Source organism: Rana temporaria, chromosome 5 (genome assembly GCF_905171775.1).
Source record: "Rana temporaria chromosome 5, aRanTem1.1, whole genome shotgun sequence".
Classification (NCBI taxonomy): Eukaryota; Metazoa; Chordata; class Amphibia; order Anura; family Ranidae; genus Rana; species Rana temporaria.
This window is the reverse complement of record NC_053493.1, coordinates 23,618,693-23,638,690: the sequence shown is the minus strand read 5'-3', so window position 1 is coordinate 23,638,690 and position 19,998 is coordinate 23,618,693. Positions and strand designations below refer to the sequence as shown.

At 46.3% G+C, this 19,998-nt stretch overlaps 1 protein-coding gene across 1 annotated transcript in view; it reads left to right on the top strand.

Annotated features, from left to right (window-relative positions):
• The window catches only part of TMEM106B (transmembrane protein 106B), a 42,258-nt gene extending 23,408 nt beyond the window's left edge, over nt 1-18,850 (top strand). Inside the window, exons 4-8 of the mRNA XM_040352266.1 lie at nt 5,508-5,667; nt 8,854-8,994; nt 9,087-9,136; nt 14,672-14,725; nt 18,321-18,850. Of these exons, the coding sequence (XP_040208200.1) occupies nt 5,508-5,667; nt 8,854-8,994; nt 9,087-9,136; nt 14,672-14,725; nt 18,321-18,453 (538 nt within the window). The 3' untranslated portion in view covers nt 18,454-18,850. The remainder of the gene's footprint in view (nt 1-5,507; nt 5,668-8,853; nt 8,995-9,086; nt 9,137-14,671; nt 14,726-18,320) is intronic.
• Nucleotides 18,851-19,998: the final 1,148 nt, after the last annotated feature.

Genomic DNA, 19,998 nt, shown 5'->3' with positions numbered 1-19,998 from the left:
TGATGTTAATGTACAGAATGTAAAGCACTGGATAAATTGTCGGCTCTATAAATACCTATAATGCAAATAAATGAATATTGCAGAGCTCTAGAGCTTTTTTTTAATTTTTTTTTTTAAAGGTCCAGAAATACACTTTAACCGCTTAAGCCCCGGACCATTTTGGTGGTTAAAGATCGGGCCACTTTTTGCGATTCGGCACTGCAATCGCTTTAACTGACAATTGTGCGACGTGGCTCCCAAACAAAATTGACATCCTTTTCCCCCCACAAATAGAGCTTTATTTTGGTGGTATTTGATCACCTCTGCGGTTTTTATTTTTTTGCGCTATAAACAAAACAATATTTTTTACTTTATACTTTGCTATTATATCCCCCAAAAATACAAAAAAAATGTTTTCCACAGTTTAGGCCGATACGTATTCTTCTAAATCGCGATAAGCGTTTATTGATTGATTTGCGCAAAAGTTATAGCAAAATAGGGGACTGTGTTATGGCTTTTTTTATTAATAATTAATTTTTTTACTAGTTATGGCGGCGATCAGTGATTTTTACCGTGAGATTATGGCGGACACATCGGACACTTTTGACACCATTTTGGGACCATTGTCCTTTTTACAGCGAACAGTGCTATAAAAATGCACTGATTACTGAAAAATTACACTGGCAGTAAAGGGGTTAACCACTAGGTGGCGCTGCAGGGGTTACGTGTTCCCTAGAAAGTGATTCTTACTGTTAGGGGGCGTGGCTACACGTGAAACGTCACTGATGACCGTTCCTGATCACAGGGAACGGTCATCAGTGGCAGTGTCACTAGGCAGAATAGGGGAATCCCTGTTCTGCTCTTGCCGACCGCAATTGCGGGACTCCCGGAAACATCGAGGTCCCGCGGCCGCACTCTAGAGGCACGCATACCCGCTGGGCGGCACATTCAAATGACCGTACCTGTACGCCAATCTGCCTGCCCGTGCCATTCTGTCGACGTAAATAGGCGTGTGGCGGTTGGCAAGTGGTTAATATTTCTAGGTAGTTAAATTTTTCCATCTAAGGCCCCATGTACACTGCTGCTGCTAAACGGAATGTTATCCTATGTGTACATGTACACAGGGTCGTTTACTGTCGTTTTTAGGCAGTTGCGTTTTTAGGCCTTTTTTTTTTTTTTTAAGGCAAAAAAATTTGTTCAGACGCTAAACGTGGTAACCCACGTTTCATTTATAGGCGTTTTTGGCCATTTTAAAAATATATATATATATATTGTTTTTTAACGCAAACGCGGCATGTAAACACGGCAAAACTACTATCTGTCAAGTTAAATTGTCCAGGAGAGGTTGTAAAAACGTCCCGTGTACATGGAGCCTCATGGTAGGAATTTTCAGTGGTTTCCAGCAATGTCTCTGCTCCGTCCAATCACTTTGTGTTTCTGCTTTCTAGTATCTCTGCACACCATACTTCTTACTATAGGAACCTCTTCTACAGGAAGTTCAGCTTTGCGGTTTCCATCTAGTGGGTTAAACGATGACTTCTGCAGGAACTATTTTGGGCTGTTTACACGCATCAGCAAATTAAAACCCAACCCTGGGCACAATAAACTTTAATACACATTTAAAGGAGGAACTTCGGTCCTGTTTTAAAAATGTAAACATCAACCCAGGACTCCAGCACTGCCTGCATTGGACCCAATCCTTTGCCGGGCTTTGGATCCCCAACACCGCCATCTTGGATGTGGGAGCCGGCTGTGACTCCCTGTCAGAAGTATCATTATCAAAGGGAGGAGTTATAATGTCAGCAACCTGGCACAGGAAGAAACGTTTTTTTATTTTCTTGTAATGTCTTTCAAAACCCTTAGTTTACCCTTATCAGCCCTTAACCACTTGCTTACTGGCTCATAGTCAAAAGACGTCCTGTTTTTAAAGATGGATCTCTCGAGAATGGCAGCAGCTGCTGCTACAACCGAGGTATCGATCTTTAGTGTGCGCGGTCCTGTAAATGATAATGGCGGTCTCCGCGGCGGATTCGCCGCAAGATCGCCGTTATCGGTGGCAGGAGAGGGCCCCCCCCCCCCCTCCCTCCGCCGCTTACCGGAGCCGTCGGTAGCGGCGGAGGCGATCGGGACCGTGTGACTGGGGACGAGACTGAAGGAAAAATCTCCTTCGCCCGTCCCCATAGCTCTGCTGGGCGGAAGTGACGTCAAAACGTCAGTCCCGCCCAGCCTCTTAAAGAAACATTTTTTTTTTTTTGTCATTTGAAAAAATTACATTTTCAAAATTTTTTTTTTTTCTTGCATTTTAGTCTAAATATGAGATCTGAGGTCTTTTTGACCCCAGATCTCATATTTAAGAGTACCTGTCATGCTTTTTTCTATTACAAGGGATTAAAAGTGATCAAATTATTTTTTTTTTATTTCAGTGTAAAAAAATTATAAACGAAATAAAAATAAATAAGAAAACAAAAAAAAAATTTTTTAAAACGCCCCGTCCTGACTAGCTCGTGCACAGAAGCGAACGCATACGCGAGTAGCGCCCGCATATGAAAACGGTGTTCAAACCACACAAGTGAGGTATTGCCGCGATCGTTAGAGCGAGAGCAATAATTCTAGCCACTCTGTAGCTCAAAAAATGCAACCTGTAGAATTTTTTAAACGTCGCCTATCGACATTTTTAAGGGTAAAAGTTTGACGCCATGACACGAGCGGGCGCAATTTTTAAGCATGACATGTTGGGTATCATTTTACTCGGCGTAACATTATCTTTCACAATATATAAAAAAATTGGGGAAAATTTATTGTTGTCTTATTTTTTAATTCAAAAAAGTGTTTTATTTTTTCAAAAAAAGTGCGCTTGTAAGACCGTTGCGCAAATACGGTGTGACAAAAAGTATTGCAATGACTGCCATTTTATTCTCTAGGGTGTTAGAAAAAAATATATATATAATGTTTGGGGGTTTTAAGTAATTTTCTAGCAAAAAAAACTGTTTTCGTCTCGTAAACACCGAATCTGAAAAACAGGCTCGGTAAGCAAGTGGTTAATTAACGCCTTATTTCCTGTCTCCCCTTAATACCCTAATCGTATAAATTTTTTTACTGCTGAATACATATGGAATAGAAAAAAGCTGCGCTTATATAAAAGTGACCTATATATAAAAAATAAACCCATAAATGAGAGTGCTAAAATAATAATATGACACTCTCAGTAAAAAAAGAGAGAGTGACTTTGTGAACATATAAAAAATGTATATGATGAACCAGTGACCGGTGAATTCACTTTATGTGTGTTGATTCAATTTTTGGACTTTAAGTGAATTCACCGGTCACTGGTTCATCATATACATTTTTTATATGTTCACAAAGTCACTCTGGGCCAGATTCACGTAGATCTGCGGCGGCGTAACGCATCTCATTTACGTTACGCCGCCGCAAGTTTTACGGGCAAGTGCTTGATTCACAAAGCACTTGCCTGTAAAGTTGCGGCGGCGTAGCGTAAATCCTCCGGCGCAAGCCCGGGTAGGGCGCGTGGATCATTTAAATTAGGCGCGTTCCCCCGCCGAATGTACTGCGCATGCGCCGTCCCTAAAATTTCCCGACGTGCATTGCGCTAAATGACGTCGCAAGGACGTCATTGGTTTCGACCTGAACGTAATTGACGTCCATCCCTATTCACGGACGAGTTACGCAAACGACGTAAATAATTCAAATTTCGAAGCGGGAACGACGTCCATACTTAACATTGGCTGCGCCTCCTAATAGCAGGAGCAACGTTACGCAGAAAAAGCCTTTACGCAAACGACGTAAAAAACTACCGCCGGGCGCACGTACGTTTTGTGAATCGGCGTAACTATGTAATTTGCATATTCTACGCCGACAACAACGGAAGCGCCCCTAGCGGCCAGCGTCAGAATGCACCCTAAGATACGACGGCGTAAGAGACTTATGCCAGTCGTATCTTAGGCTAATGTCGGCGTATCTAGCTTTCTGAATACAGAAAGTAGATACGCCGGCGCATCTTTGAAATTACGCGACGTATCTATGGATACGCGGGCGTAATTCTTTTCTGAATCTACCCCTCTCTCTTTTTTTACTGAGAGTGTCATATTATTATTTTAGCACTCTCATTTATGTGTTTATTTTTTATATATAGGTCACTTTTATATAATTTCAACTTTATTTGCGCAGCTTTTTTCTATTCCATATGTTGTTTTGTGTAGTATAACACTTATAGTTACTTGCTTGATACCCACTGAATGAGCGCAATTTTTTTTCCACCATTGCTGAATACATAGTTAGCCCAATGTTTTTGCATACTGTGAAAGATAATGTTACGCAGAGTAAATAGATACCCAACATGTCACACTTCAAAATTGCGTACACTCGTAGAATGGTACCAAACTTCAGTACTTAAAAATCCCCATAGGCGACGCTTAATTTTCATTTTACAGGTTACATGTTTTCAGTTACAGAGGAGGTCTAGGGCTAGAATTATTGCTCTCACTTTAACGTTTGCAGCGATGCCTCACATGTGTGATTTGATCGTCATTTACATATGTGGGCGCGACTTGCGTATGCATTCGCTTCTGCGCGTGAGCTCGCGGGGTTAGGGGCACTTGGGAAAAAAAAAAGATCTAGTGTTCATTTTATTTTCTAGTTTGACCTTTTTTTAATTTTTTTGATCACTTTTATCCCTTGTAATAGGAATATGGCATGACAGGTCCTCTTTACAATGAGATCTGGGGTCTTGAAGTCCTCACCTCTAGGCTGGGAAGCCTGAAATAAAAAAAAAACGATCTCGGCTTCCCATCCATGTCAGCACCATTTTTTCGAAAGAAGAGGCGTGGCGTCATATTATCGCACCCGGTTTCCGAACGATCATAGAGATGTCATGGTCCATCTGGTCCACCAGAAATCTCTATGGCTAGCATCCGGGGCCGGCGGATCCCTTCTCCGGTTCGCAGATGGCAGCGGTGAGCCCGGAGAACCACCAGAGGGCAGCGAGGGGGGGGGGGGCGGGACGCACACACACGTCGCCTATCGCCACACATAAGAACAATCAAGCGGCTCAACAGCCGATATGATTGTTCTTATGGTGAAGGGAATCGCTGGCTGAAAAAGAAGATATCTGATGCCTGTAACTGCACCCATCATTCAGATATCACCGCTCAAAGTCAAAGACGTCATATGACGTGCGGTGGGCGGGAACCACTCTGTTGGGGATTGGTCAGGGCCCTCAGATTACTCCAGGCAACACCTTTATTCCTCCCATTCTTCTGGAAGTTTCTAGTATGTTAAATTTGGACAATTTCATGCTCCCAACTTTGTGGAGACAGTTTGGGGGGGATGGCCCCTTCCTGATCCAACATTGTACCAGTATACAAAGCAAGGTCCATACACGGTTCAGTGAAGTTTTTTTTCCTTTGTAAGGTTCAATCCTGTAACTTTGGTTGTATATGTGTGTGTGTGTTTTTCTTTTTTAAGTCACTTGCTAAATCAGCGATAATTTTTTTTCTTTTTTCTCATAACAGAAAACAATATGTTTTTGCTTCCGTCACTTTATGTTTGCTGATTTCTGGCCTGGCAGTCTTTTTCCTTTTCCCACGTTCCATCGACATCGAGTACGTTGGTGTCAAGGCCGTCTATGTGGCTTATGAAGAATCCACTAATACTGTGTTTCTCAACATCACGGTAAGTCAGTGAAGTAAAACTTTCCTATGCACCTTCATCTATGGCAGGGGTTCTCAACCTTCTTAAGACCAAGGCCTGGTAAATTCTTCCAAAACTTTCCATGCAATATTTCACGGACTTCCTGGAGCACTCTGTGTTTTAGTGTCTTCTTAACCACTTAAAGGAACACTAAAGGCAAACTTTTTTTTTTTTTTTTTCATGCGACGAGCGAGCATGGTGGAAAGCTTTTGCGAACGCGCTCCTGTGATACAGCGGCGGGCATAGCCGCCAACTGTATCACTCGGCCCCGGCGCGCCGCGTCATCCGCTGTGATTGACGGCAGTGCCAGCCAATGGCTGCGCTGCTATCGATCCGTCCAGCCTAGCCAATCAACGGCCAGGCTTGGAACCGAAGAGGATCACGTGGACGCGCGCGGGACTTTCGAGGGGTCAGGTAAGTAAAACAGGGGTTCGGGGGTGGGGGCGGTACCGTCGGATGTTTTTTCACCTTAATGGATAGGATGCATTAGGGTGAAAAAACATTTACCTTTACAACCCCTTTAAGGCCCTTGCCTGTTTTTCAGATTTGGCGTTTACAAGATTTAAAACAAATTTTTTTTTTTTTGCTAGAAAATTACTTAAAACCCCAAAACATTATATATATTTTTTTCTAACAGCCTAGAGAATAAAATGGCGGTCATTGCAATAATTTGTGTCACACCGTATTTGCGCAGCGGTCTTACAAGCGCACTTTTTTTGGAAAAAATTCACTTTTTTTTCATAAAAAAAAAAGACCACAGTAAAGTTAGCCCAATTTTTTTTTTATATTGTGAAAGATATTGTTACGCTGAGTAAAATGATACCCAACATGTTGCGCTTCAAAATTGCGCCCGCTCGTGTAATGGCGTCAAACTTTTACCCTTAAAAATCTCCATAGGCGACGTTTAAAAAAATTCTATAGGTTGCATCTTTTGAGCTACAGAGGAGGTCTAGGGCTAGAATTATTGCCCTCGCTCTAACGATCGCGGTGATATCTTACTTGTGTGCTTTGAACACCGTTTTCATATGCGGGCGCTACTCACGTATGCGTTCGCTTCTGCGCGCGAGCTCGTCGGGACGGGGCACTTTAAAAAAATTATTTAAAAAAATAAATAAAAAAAAGCAGTCACTTTTAATCCTATTACAAGGAATGTATACATCCCTTGTAATAGAAAAAAGCATGACAGGTCCTCATAAATATGAGATCTGGGGGTCAAAAAGACCTCACAAAAAAATTGTCATTTGAAAAAATTACGACAAGAAAATGTCCCTTTAAGAAGCATGGGCGGAAGTGACGTTTTGACGTTGCTTCCGCCCTGCTATGGAGATGGATGGGGGCCATCTTGCCCTCACTCGTATCCCAGCCGAGCAGGGGACAGGACCTTATCGCCTCCGCCGCTGCCGACGGCTCTGGTAAGCGGCGGGAGAGAGGGGGGGGGGCCCTAAGGTGGTCATTATTGTGATAATACTATCTAAGGTGACTATTGTCTGAGAATGGGAGTAGCCCTTATCTGATGGTTTTCTGTATAAATTCAGTGTTTTTCTAAAATAAAGCAGTTCTATATCTGGTGTACTCCAAACTGGTGTTGTCTGGTTAAATGGGGTTACTATAGCCAGATCTAGTAGTCGTGTGTTCCAGGACTTGGGAAGCAGCTTATTGGCGGAAATACCCAACAGGAGGCAATCCCATAATAGATATATATATGCAAAATATGTGTTCTAATGCTGCAAGTCTCTGGATAGGGCTCGGTGTCACTGTTGGGGTGGTTCTGGAGGGGGGTTATGGGACTCTGCAGCAGACTTGGCAGTCCTGTAGGGGGTAAGGTTTCTGAAGGGGGCTGGAGTTTCTCCAGAAAGCTGAAGGCTTTGCAGGGAACTAGAGGGCACTGCAGGGGTTAAGAGACACTGTTGGAAGTTTGGGCATAATAGGGCGCAGGAGGCTTTGCAACAGGCTCAGAGGTACTCAAGGCTTTAAAGCAGGCTTGGAGGCACTATGGGACACTTTGCAATAAGCTTGGAGGCACTATAGGCTCTGCAGCAGACTCTGAGGGACTGCGGGACACTGTACAACAGGTGTGGAGGCACTGTGGGACACTACAACAGGCTCGGGGGCACTTGAGGCTCTGCAGCAGGCTCGGGGGGCACTTGTGGCTCTGCAGCAGGCTCGGGGGCACTTGTGGCTCTGCAGCAGGCTCGGGGGCCACTTGAGGCTCTGCAGCAGGCTCGGGGGCACTTGAGGCTCTGCAGCAGGCTCGGGGGGCACTTGAGGCTCTGCAGCAGGCTCGGGGGGCACTTGAGGCTCTGCAGCAGGCTCGGGGGGCACTTGAGGCTCTGCAGCAGGCTCGGGGGGCACTTGAGGCTCTGCAGCAGGCTCGGGGGCACTTGAGGCTCTGCAGCAGGCTCGGGGGGCACTTGAGGCTCTGCAGCAGGCTCGGGGGCACTTGAGGCTCTGCAGCAGGCTCGGGGGGCACTTGAGGCTCTGCAGCAGGCTCGGGGGGCACTTGAGGCTCTGCAGCAGGCTCGGGGGCACTTGAGGCTCTGCAGCAGGCTCGGGGGCACTTGAGGCTCTGCAGCAGGCTCGGGGGCCACTTGAGGCTCTGCAGCAGGCTCGGGGGCCACTTGAGGCTCTGCAGCAGGCTCGGGGGCCACTTGAGGCTCTGCAGCAGGCTCGGGGGCCACTTGAGGCTCTGCAGCAGGCTCGGGGGCCACTTGAGGCTCTGCAGCAGGCTCGAGGGGCACTTGAGGCTCTGCAGCAGGCTCGGGTCAGGCTCGGGGGCACTTGAGGCTCTGCAACAGGCTCGGAGGCACTGTGGGACACTCTGCAACAGGCTCGAAAAGGGAATGTGGGACACTCTGCAGCAGGCTCGGAGGCACTGTGGACCCTTTTAGAGCTTGGGGCGCAGTGGGGGGATGGAAGTTCTATAGCAGGCTGGTGGGGGATTGAGGGCTCTCAGTAGGTCTGTGGACACTGTGAGGGCTTGCAGGGCACTGCAGGAAGTTATGGGAGGTTGGGGACACTATGTGAGCTGGGAAGCTTGAGAGGAAGGAGGCCGCTGGCCAGCAATCTGCCACAGCCCAGTGATTGACAACCACTGATCTACCCTATTACTAATTTCCCCTCTTCTTTTCTTTTCTTTTCTTTATTGCTTTTTTTTTTTTTTCTTTTTAGAATACACTGAATATAACCAACAACAATTACTATTCCGTAGAAGTTGACGATATTACCGGTCAGGTTCAATATTATAAAACCGTTATTGGGAAGTCGAAATTAAACAATGTCACGAAGATCGGACTGCAGGAGACGAAACAAGTAAGCGACGCTGCTTGTGTAACATGGTACTTGGTGAAGAATCTGTTCTGGAACATTGTTCTTTACTTTTTATTTCTAACTCTTATTTCTAGATTGACTACATGGTTCCGACCAGAATAGGAAAGGAGTTTGACTACATGTAGTAAGTTCTCATGTTCTTGCTCTAAAGCTTCACTGCTTTTTTTTATTCTTGCTTTCCAGTTTCTCTGTTCCTCCCCAGACAGAGGCCCAATTTGTGGGTGTGTGTGTTGCTAACATTGAGCTCAGTTGCTGCCACACGTTGCCCATGAAGTGTGCCTGAAGGGGGGGGCACATTGGCTAGATGGCTTCCATCCAGTTTCCTTAAAGCAGATGTGCCACTAAACAAATATATTAAAAGCCAGCAGCTACAAATACTGCAGCTGCTGACTTTTAATATAAGGACACTTACCTGTCCTGGAGTCCAGCGGTGATCGCAGCAGATGACGAGCCGATCGCTCGTCACCCTGCTGCTCCCCCCTCCATCCACGGTGAGGGAACCAGGAAGTGAAGCGCTCCGGCTTCACTGCCCGGTTCCCTACGGCGCATGCGCGAGTCGCGCTGCGCCCGCCGATTGGCTCCCGCTGTGTGCTGGGAGCCGAGTGTTCCCAGCATACAACGGGGGACGGACGGGAAGCGGAGAAAAAACCCGTCCTTTGCCCGTATCGTAGGGCCGGAAGTGGGTGCAGATACCTGTCTGTAGACAGGTATCTGCACCCCCCTCCCCCCTGAAATGTGTCAAATGTGACACCAGAGGGGGGAGGGTGCCGATCAGCGGGACTCCACTTTAGAGTGGAGATCCGCTTTAACCCCCTCCTCTGTTTTTTTTTCGTTGATCACTAGGATGCAGGTAGCCAGGGCACAGAGGGGTTTATTTACTAAGACCTGAAGAGTGCACAATCTGGTGCAACTCTGCATAGAAACCAGTCGGCTTCCAGGTTTTATGCCAAAGCTTAATTGAACAAGCTGAAGTTAGAAGCTGATTGGCTATCATGCACAGCTGCACCAGTTTTAGTAAATCTTGGTTTTCATGGCCCAGCCACCAGCATCTTGTCATCCACTGTGTGGCCCAACTTCCTTCATCCTAGAAACCATTGACAGTGTTCAGTCCTGCCTCCTTGTGACCATAAAAGAGACGCGGAGTGTAACAGTCACCACCGTTTACGATATCCCATTCCATCGCCCCACGACAGCTTATCCGACAAAACAGCCGACCGGCACGACCCATTCTATTTCCCAGAATAACAGAGACACAAGCTCTGGTTCTGGTTCCAAAATGAATGAATACTTTAATGGTAAACTTAGCTTTCTTATATACAGTTACAAAGCATGCTGCAGTAAGAAAAGGGACAATGACGCACTCCACCCACAACATCACACAATGGGTGCTTAACGTGTCCCCCCTCAATCCACATCTTAGACAGACTTTCTGACTCCGCGATAAGCTATTCCCACCTGCTACATAATCCACATTCCTTTAGTGAACATGAGTCAGACGTCTGACCTTTAGAGTGTGTTAAGTCACAACACATCAATAGAACTTCACACAATGAAAAAGGTTCTTGAGAGGCAGACTTAATTAGCACAATAGAATGCAATCACAGCAAGCTTTTATCATTACAGCCAGGTAGACTTAATTAGCACCTCAACACTCTATGTTCCACATTGAAGGAGACACTGGGCTATATTCACATAGATTAGCGGATCTTTAGATCTGCGTAATCTATGTGATTTACGATCCGCCGGTGCAATTTTGCGAGGCTAGTGCAGTATTCACAAAGCACTTACCTCCAAACTTGCGCCGGCGGATTGTAACTCCCCCGGCGGAATTCAAATTCCGCGGCTAGGGGGAGTGTACAATTTAAATCAGGCGCGTCCCCGCGCCGATTTAACTGCGCATGCGCCGCCGGCGTTATTTCCCAGTGCGCATGCTCCAGATGACGTCGCTAGGACGTCATTGTTTTCGGCAGCAACGTAAATTCCCGGCCATCCGTATTCGCAACCGACTTACGCAAACAACGTAAAAATTTGAAACTCGGTGCGGGAACGACGGCCATACTTAACATTAGCTACCCCTCATATAGCAGGGGTAACTATCCGCCGGAAAAAGCCGAACGCAAACGACGTAAAAAAAAAGCGGCGGGCGTTCGTTTCTGAATCGGCGTATCTCCTCATTTGCATATTTGTCGCGAGTAAAACTCATGTCGCAGCAATTGGGAAGGAGATTCCTGCACTACTTTTTCCATAATTTCATTGCGACTTACATAGACTTCTGTTAACCACTTGCTGACCGTATTCTGTGGATATACGGCGGCCCTCCTGTGCAGAATAATGTACCTAGTACGTGATCCTGGCCTGCTAGGTTTGGGGTGCATGCGTCCTGCTGGCGGCCTGCTCCCTTTGGGAAGACAGGAACAAAAGGATGTTTCTGGACAGCCGCACTCTGAACAATGGTAGCCTTTATTGAAATAGGAACAGCACTACAAGTTAGCTATGTCCAAGCACTAGATTCAGTGCGAAACGCGTCAGTTGCCCAGGTTTTGGTTTTGTTTGCTGTGACTTGTAGTGGTGTTCCTAGTTCAATAAAGGCTACCATTGTTCAAAGTGCGGCTGTCCAGAAACATCCTTTTGTTCCTGTCTTGCTGAATGCCTTGCCTGCACCTGTGATACCTGCTATGGTGGATTTTCATCAAGGTTCCCACCTGGAGCAGCTATTCCCCCTTTCCTGCTCCCATTGGGATTAGACACAGCGGGAGGGACTCGATGTCCGCGGGCACCCGCCAGTACTTCCGTAGACTGGCAAGACGGCGATCTGCCTATGTAAACAAGGCAGATCTCCGCTCTGTCACTACAGAAGACATGGATCCTGTATCTCTGCCATCGATCCATGCCTTCTCCTAGTACAAGCACCTCTTCCCACACGCACACAGTCGCAAAGCACTGATCAGGCCCACATTTAACCCTTTGGTCGCCCCTGAGGTTAACCCCTTGCCAGCCAGTGTCAATAGTACAGTGACCGAAAAAAGAGGAAAGGTCTGGTGTCCCCAGTGACACACTTCCATCCCTGTTACATCTAGTCAAAACAAAAAGGATTCGCTCCGGGACTTTAAATGAAGTGGGTAACGTTTTCGCCAGTAAAGATAACAGTAATTGTACAGTATAAAATGTATTCAAGTAAAATTGTTTACATGCGTAAAGTAAAATTGTTACATACATGGATAACACCAACACTTGCCAATTGAAACGATACATAAACAATCAATATTAGTACACAAGTATAATAGTGGACAGAGTACACGGGCATTGTACTACCCGACTAGCCTAGTTTCGCAAGATCCAGCTCGCTCTTTGTTTGGCAATCTGGCATAGTATTCGTTGTAAAGGCACAGGGCAGGAGGGGTTGTGGGTCCCCATACTCACCACTGAGCTTGACCATGGCTACAAGTGTGCGGCCCCAAGACGGCAGCAGCAGGTGCCTCACCCGGGAGCTGAGGGGGCGGAGTCAAAAAGGGACCCCTCCAGGGGCCAAACGGAGAGCAGGCATGGCGTAGGTATAGTGATGTATCCATAGAGACCTCATAGTCCATAAAAAAGTATAGGCTGTGAACATAAGTATGTTTTATCAGACATCTTGGGCCAGATTCACAGAAACAATACGCCGGAGTATCTGCTGATACTCCGGCGTACTTTCAAATTTGCTGCGTCGTATCTTTATTTGTAATTCACAAACAAGATACGACGGCATTTGGCTAAGATCCGACAGGCGTACAGCTTCGTACGCCTTCGGATCTTAGGATGCAATACTTTGGCGCCCGCTGGGTGGAGATCGCATTGTTTTCCGCATCGGGTATGCTAATTAGCTGTTTACGGCGATCCACGAAGGTACGCGCGTTCGTCGCATTCTCTTACGTCGTCGCTAGTCGGCTTTTCGCGTCGCAAAGTTACGGCTGCTATTTAGGTGGTGTAACAATAGACAGCCCATGTTACAGTATGGCCGTCATTCCCGCGTCGAAGTTCAAAATTTTTTTTTTTTTTGGCGCAAGTCGTCCGGGAATACGAAAGTACGTTACGCACGTCGCTGTTCAAAACATTATGTCGAGGGGCCGCGTCATTTTGCTCAAAGAACGGCGGGAAATTTCAAAACGGAGCATGCGCAGTACGTCCGGTGCGGGAACGCGCCTAATTTAAATGGTCCCCGCCCCATTTGAATTAGGCGGGCTTGCGCCGGACGGCTTTACGCTACGCCGCCGCAAGTTTACACGCAAGTGCTTTGTGAATCAAGCACTTACGATGAAAACTTGCGGCGGAGTAACGTAAAGGACATGCGTTACGCCGCCATAATTTTCTGTGAATCTGGCCCCTAAAGTAGTAAAGTAGAATCAATCAATATTGGCATAGAATTATGTCTGAATGAAAGGCCTGGGCCAAAAATGGTAGCAAGATGGTACTCTGTCCACTATTATACTTGTGTACTAATATTTATTGTTTATGTATCGTTTCAATTGGCAATTGTTGGCGTTATCTATGTATGTAACAATTTTACTTTACGCATGTAAACAATTTTACTTGAAAAAATGATATACTATACAATTACTGTTATCTTTACTGGCGGAAACGTTACCCACTTTATTTAAAGTCCCGGGGCGAATCCTTTTTGTTTTGACCATTAGTACAGCGACCGTACATCTTTTTTTGTTAAGGTTCAGCATTGAATGACCGCGCAAAGTTAAAGTAATGCAGTGCCATATCGCAAAATAAAGTGGCCTGGTCATGAGGGGGTAAACCTTACGGAGATGAAGTGCTTAAATGAAGTTGCAAGCTGCAATGAAATCGGCGATGCAAATCGCACTGATCTGCGTCCTTGAAATTGCGCTAAATTGGCACAACTTCAAAGTCGCACAACTGTGAACCAGGGCTTAATCACATTAATCCAGGGCTTTAAACATTTGTCCTCTTGCTAGGTGCATCATGGTCGCACCGCATGCACATTATTGCCTGGAGGACAGGAGCAACAAATTTAGATATTTGGTCAGACTTCTTCTGTAAAGCTGGAATCCAGCTACAGCCATTTATAAAAAAAATGGTCTCATGGAATTATGAGCGATGTATGTATGAAGTATGTCAGGTGAGACGTGCTGCTGGTCTAAATGCTCATTCTGGCACCCGGGAATGGTCAACTGTAATGTAGAAGACTACGATGTCACACAAGAGAAAAACAATAACTGAAAAAGTAAGGCAGTGTTCTGGGGGGGGGGGGGGGGGGTATAGCATTTTTAGAGCATAGGAAAAAAGAGTCAAGAGTGGGCTGGATCCTGGAGTTCAGCTTCTAAATCTACATAACTGTTAGACCTGTGTGGGGGTTCTGTAGATTGCAAGGCTGTTGTTGCTTTTATGAGCTCTCTGGCCTCGTGTTGTGCGGCCAGATTTTTGCTACGCCTGAATCTATGACTTCTACACAAGCAAATCTTCTACAGCGAGGAATTGCTTGTTTTGCTGCCAAAAGTTATGGTGGATTATCAGTGCTGAAGAAGTGGCCTGAGCTCTCCCCATCCTGTCCAGGTTTATTAATGCATTTTGTATTCCTTGTTGAAACGTGACTTTCTTTTGGTCTATTGCACAATGCATTTCATTTATATAAGAATTCTTTCATACTTCACAGCACCTACTGCACCCTGCCAAGCATTAAAGTTCACAACATAGTGATGAATATGCAGTAAGTATCTCTCTCTTTCTCTCCCCTCTCTCCTGTTATCTCACTCCTCTCTCCTCCTTGCTATCTCGCCCTCTCTCTCTCTCTCTCTCTCTCTCTCTCTCTCTCTCTCTCTCTCTCTCTCTCTCTCTCTCTCTCTCTCTCTCTCTCTCTCTCTCTCTCTCTCTCTCTCTCCTCCTCCTCCTCGCTATCTCGCCTCTCTCTCTCTCTCTCTCCCCCCTCTCTCTCTCTCTCTCCTCCTCGCTATCTCGCCCCTCTCTCTCTCTCTCTCTCTCTCTCTCCTCCTCGCTATCTCGCCCCCCTCTCTCCTCTCTCGTTTGCTCCTCGCTTGCTCGCCTCTCTTTCTCACTATGGGGCCCCCTCTTCTTGCTTGTTTGCTCCTCTCTCCTCATTCGCTATCTCGCCCCTCTCTCTCTCTTTCTCCTCCTCACAATCTCGCCCCTCTCTTTCTCCTCTCTCTCTCTCTCTCTCTCTCTCTCTCTCTCTCTCTCTCTCTCTCTCTCTCGCTCTCGCCTCTCTCTCTCTCTCTCTCTCTCTCTCTCTCTCTCTCTCTCTCTCTCTCTCTCTCTCTCTCTCTCTCCCCCTCCCCACCTCGCTATCTCACCTCTCTCTCTCTCTCTCTCTCTCGTTTGCTCCTCTCTCTCCTCCTTCGCTATCTCGCCCCCCTCTCTCTTTCTCCTCCTCACAATCTCGCCCCTCTCTTTCTCCTCTCTCTTTCGCCCCTCTTTTTCTTTCTCTCTCTCTCTCTCCCCTCCTCGCTATATCACACCTCTGTTTTGCTCCTCGCATGCTCGCCTCTTTCTCACTATTTCGCTCCCTCTTCTTGCTTGTTTGCTCCTCTCTCTCCTCCTCGCTATCTCGCCTCCCTCTCTCTTTGTCCTCCTCACATTCTCCCCCCTCTCCCCTCCTCGCTATCTCGCCTCTCTCTCTCCTCGCTATCTTGCGCCTCTCTCTCTCTCTCTCTCTCTCTCTCTCCCTTCCTCGCTATCCCGCCCCTCTCTCGCTATCTCGCCTCGCTCTCCCCGCTCTTTCGCCCCTCTCGCTCTCTACTCGCCCTCTCGCCCCTCTCTCGCCTCCTCGCTCTCTCGCCCCTCTCTCTCTAGCCCCTCTCTCTCTAGCCCCTCTCTCTCCTCCTCGCTATCTCACTCCTTGCCCCTCTCTTCTTGTTTTCTTCTCGCTGGCTCGCCCCTCTCTCTCCTTCTCACTATTTCACCCACTCTTCTACTTGCTTGTTTGCTCTTTCTCTCTCCTCTTCTTGCTATCTCGCCCCCTCTCTCTCCTCCTCGCTATCTCGCCCCCTCTCTCTACTCCTCGCTATCTCACCCTCTCTCTACTCCTCGCTATCTCACCCTCTCTCTACTCCTCGCTATCTCGCCCCCTCTCTCTTTCTCCTCCTCTATCCCCCCCTCTCTCTCTCTCTCTCTCTCTCTCTCTCTCTCTCTCTCTCTCTCTCTCTCTCTCTCTCTCTCTCTCTCTCTCTCTCTCTCTCTGTGTCTGTCTCTCTCTCTCTCGGTCTCTCTCTGTCTCTCTCTGTCTGTCTCTCTCTCTGTCTCTCTCTCTCTCTCTCTCTCTGTCTCTCTCTCTCTCTCTCTCGGTCTCTCTCTCTCTCGGTCTCTCTACCTCCCTCTGCCTCGTTCTCTCTCTCCTCCTCCGATATCTCGCTCCTCCTCCTCCTGCGATATCTCGCCCCTCTCTCTCCTCCTCCTCCTCTGATATCTCGCCCCTCTCTCTCCTCCTCCTCCTCCTCCTGATATCTCGCCCCTCTCTCTCCTCCTCCTCCTCCGATATCTCGCCTCTCTCTCTCTCTCTCTCCCCCCTCCTCCTTGCTATCTCGCCCCTCTCTCCTCCTCGCTATCTAGACCCTCATACTTGCCTTGTTGAAACGTGACTTAATTTATAAAATAGCGTATGTTATAGTATTTTTTTTATTGAATTAAAAAAGTTTTTTTTTAAAAACTGAGCGGTATCTTACTACATACCTGGATGCGGTAAGATACCGCTTTGTGAATGGAGCCCATGATCACTGCTCTTCTTTGCGTCAGCGGCGGAGTGAGCACTCTTATTTGTCTGAGGTGTGAACTTATTTCCCAAGTGGTTTTCAAGGGCCGCCTGCAATACGTAGAGCTCCTCCCATCGAGACAGGAAACACATTACCCCCTCCTAGCAAAAAAATTTGGTCCTTTTTAGTTTTTAGTGTTTCCTCTGGGCGGGGGTTACATGTTTCCCAAGGAACCAATGGAAGGGCTCACCCCGGGGCTGCCTGGAAGGCTTCTTAGGAGAACAGGTTCATAGAACATGGATATGGGTAAGGTTCATAGAACATGGGTATGGATAAGGATCATAGGATATGGATGAGGTTCATAGAACATGGAACATGGACAAGGCTGAGGTTCATAGAACATGGACAAGGCTGAGGTTCATAGAACATGGACAAGGCTGAGGTTCATAGAACATGGACAAGGCTGAGGTTCATAGAACATGGACAAGGCTGAGGTTCATAGAACATGGACAAGGCTGGGGTTCATAGAACATGGACAAGGCTGGGGTTCATAGAACATGGACAAGGCTGGGGTTCATAGAACATGGACAAGGCTGGGGTTCATAGAACATGGACAAGGCTGGGGTTCATAGAACATGGACAAGGCTGGGGTTCATAGAACATGGACAAGGCTGGGGTTCATAGAACATGGACAAGGCTGGGGTTCATAGAACATGGACAAGGCTGGGGTTCATAGAACATGGACAAGGCTGGGGTTCATAGAACATGGACAAGGCTGGGGTTCATAGAACATGGACAAGGCTGGGGTTCATAGAACATGGACAAGGCTGGGGTTCATAGAACATGGACAAGGCTGGGGTTCATAGAACATGGACAAGGCTGGGGTTCATAGAACATGGACAAGGCTGGGGTTCATAGAACATGGACAAGGCTGGGGTTCATAGAACATGGACAAGGCTGGGGTTCATAGAACATGGGACAAGGCTGGGGTTCATAGAACATGGACAAGGCTGGGGTTCATAGAACATGGACAAGGCTGGGGTTCATAGAACATGGACAAGGCTGGGGTTCATAGAACATGGACAAGGCTGGGGTTCATAGAACATGGATAAGGCTGGGGTTCATAGAACATGGACATGGATAAGGATCATAGAACATGGGTATGGATAAGGATCATAGAACATGGGTATGGATAAGGATCATAGAACATGGGTATGGATAAGGATCATAGAACATGGACAAGGCTGGGGTTCAGAGAACATGGACATGGCTGGGGTTCATAGAACATGGGTATGGATAAGGATCATAGAACATGGGTATGGATAAGGATCATAGAACATGGACAAGGCTGAGGTTCATAGAACATGGACAAGGCTAAGGTTCATAGAACATGGACAAGGCTGAGGTTCATAGAACATGGACAAGGCTGGGGTTCATAGAACATGGACAAGGCTTGGGTTCATAGAACATGGACAAGGCTGAGGTTCATAGAACATGGACATGGAGAAGGATCATAGAATATGGGTGTTTGTTTAGAAAAGAGAAGAAAATCAGATTTTTTTTGGATCTTCTAAACTTTTTTTTTTTTATCTTCTACAGAGTGACGGTCACCATTTCATACTTGATGCACCCGGAGCAGTTCTCCCAGGAAGTCTACCAGTACGTAGACTGTGGGGGCAACGCCACTTACCACCTCGGCCAGTCCAATCTCCCCATCTTCAAACAGCCGTAAGCTTCGCCAGGCCGCAACGGAGGCCTTGTGCTAATTTGTTTTGGCTTTGCCGTCTCGGCACAGGACGGCCGGCAGTTCTTTTCCATTTAGAGCGCACGGCTTGCGGGGAGCGGTCTGCGCTATTATAGTAGGCTCTAACTTAGACTGAAGGTTTCCATTCACCGAATCACTGGGCGTGGTTCACCAAACTCAACGTGTAAATACTTCTTCTGTACATAGTGGATTGTTAATGTACTGTATATGTCCAAGAATGCAGGTGATGTAATATGTCTAATTATTGGCCGCTTTTTAAAGGATCAGCCCACCCCAAAAAAAATAAAAAGTCATAGTTTGTTATAATATTTCTCGAGGGCCTCTGGATTTTTGGAGCTCCACCCACTAGCTATTTAGGTTACAAGAATAGCCAATGGCTATGGGGTGGGGAAGAAAAAACCCTTGGTGGGTGGGGGTAGCCTTCAATCCTGCATAGGAAGAATATATATATATATATATATATATATATATATATATATATATATATATATATATATATATGTGTATATATATATATATATATATATATATATATATATATATATATATAGTTGGCAGTTCAGCCCCCCAACCATCCATCCATGGTGGACATACCAGGTTTTAGGTAGACTGATCCTTTAAATTTAAGGCCGGTGACAAGTCTGGGCAACTCAGACTCGGCATATTATTGAAAAAATTCCATAAGCAAATGTTAGGATTAGTAAAAAGTGCGTCCTGATTGGACGAGGCGACAGGGCCTATTTAAATGACCATTAGTAAGGCTCTGTAGCCATTTTGATGGGCAATTTTCACCGATAGGAGGAATTTTGCTTGTCCAATTTTTATTTTTTTTCTACATTGCGGAGTCTGAATTGCCCAGGTTTGTGCCACATTCACTTTAGCACATTCCTGCTGCCCACATATAATAGAGGAAGTCATACTGTAGCAGGGGCGTTCTTCAGACCGTGCAGCCAATCCCATCACTAGGGTGGGCACCATTCTAATATTGCACATAAATTGCACTAAGACCTGGTGAATTAAAGTGTATCTAAACTCCAACATTTATTATATTACAGCTTACCAGTCCTTAGATGTGGTAGCTGCATTTGTTTTTTCTTTTGTTTTTTTCAGCAGCATTTTCGGCAAGTACAGGAAATCTGTTGATCCTGCCGTAAATGCGGTGTCCTTGCGAGCTGAAGAACAACACATGTCCTTATTTTTCTTGTGTAAACTACTAATCTCATCAATTCCTCAGAAGGTAATCCAACCAGCCTGTGTGACAGCCATGGCTCCCTCCGTAGATACAGTGGAGGAGTGAGCGTAGCCAACCCAACCAAGAACGAGTGAGCTATTCACAGGATCACATTGGTAAAAATAAAAGAAAAAAAAGTATAATGGGGGAAAAAAAAAAAAAAAACACGTTCATGCGGAACTACACTACATCAGATCAGCACACACCAAAAACACTATTTAACTAATTTTTAATATTTAAAGAACACTCCCCCACGCTTTATTTTTCTGGGAAATCACTTT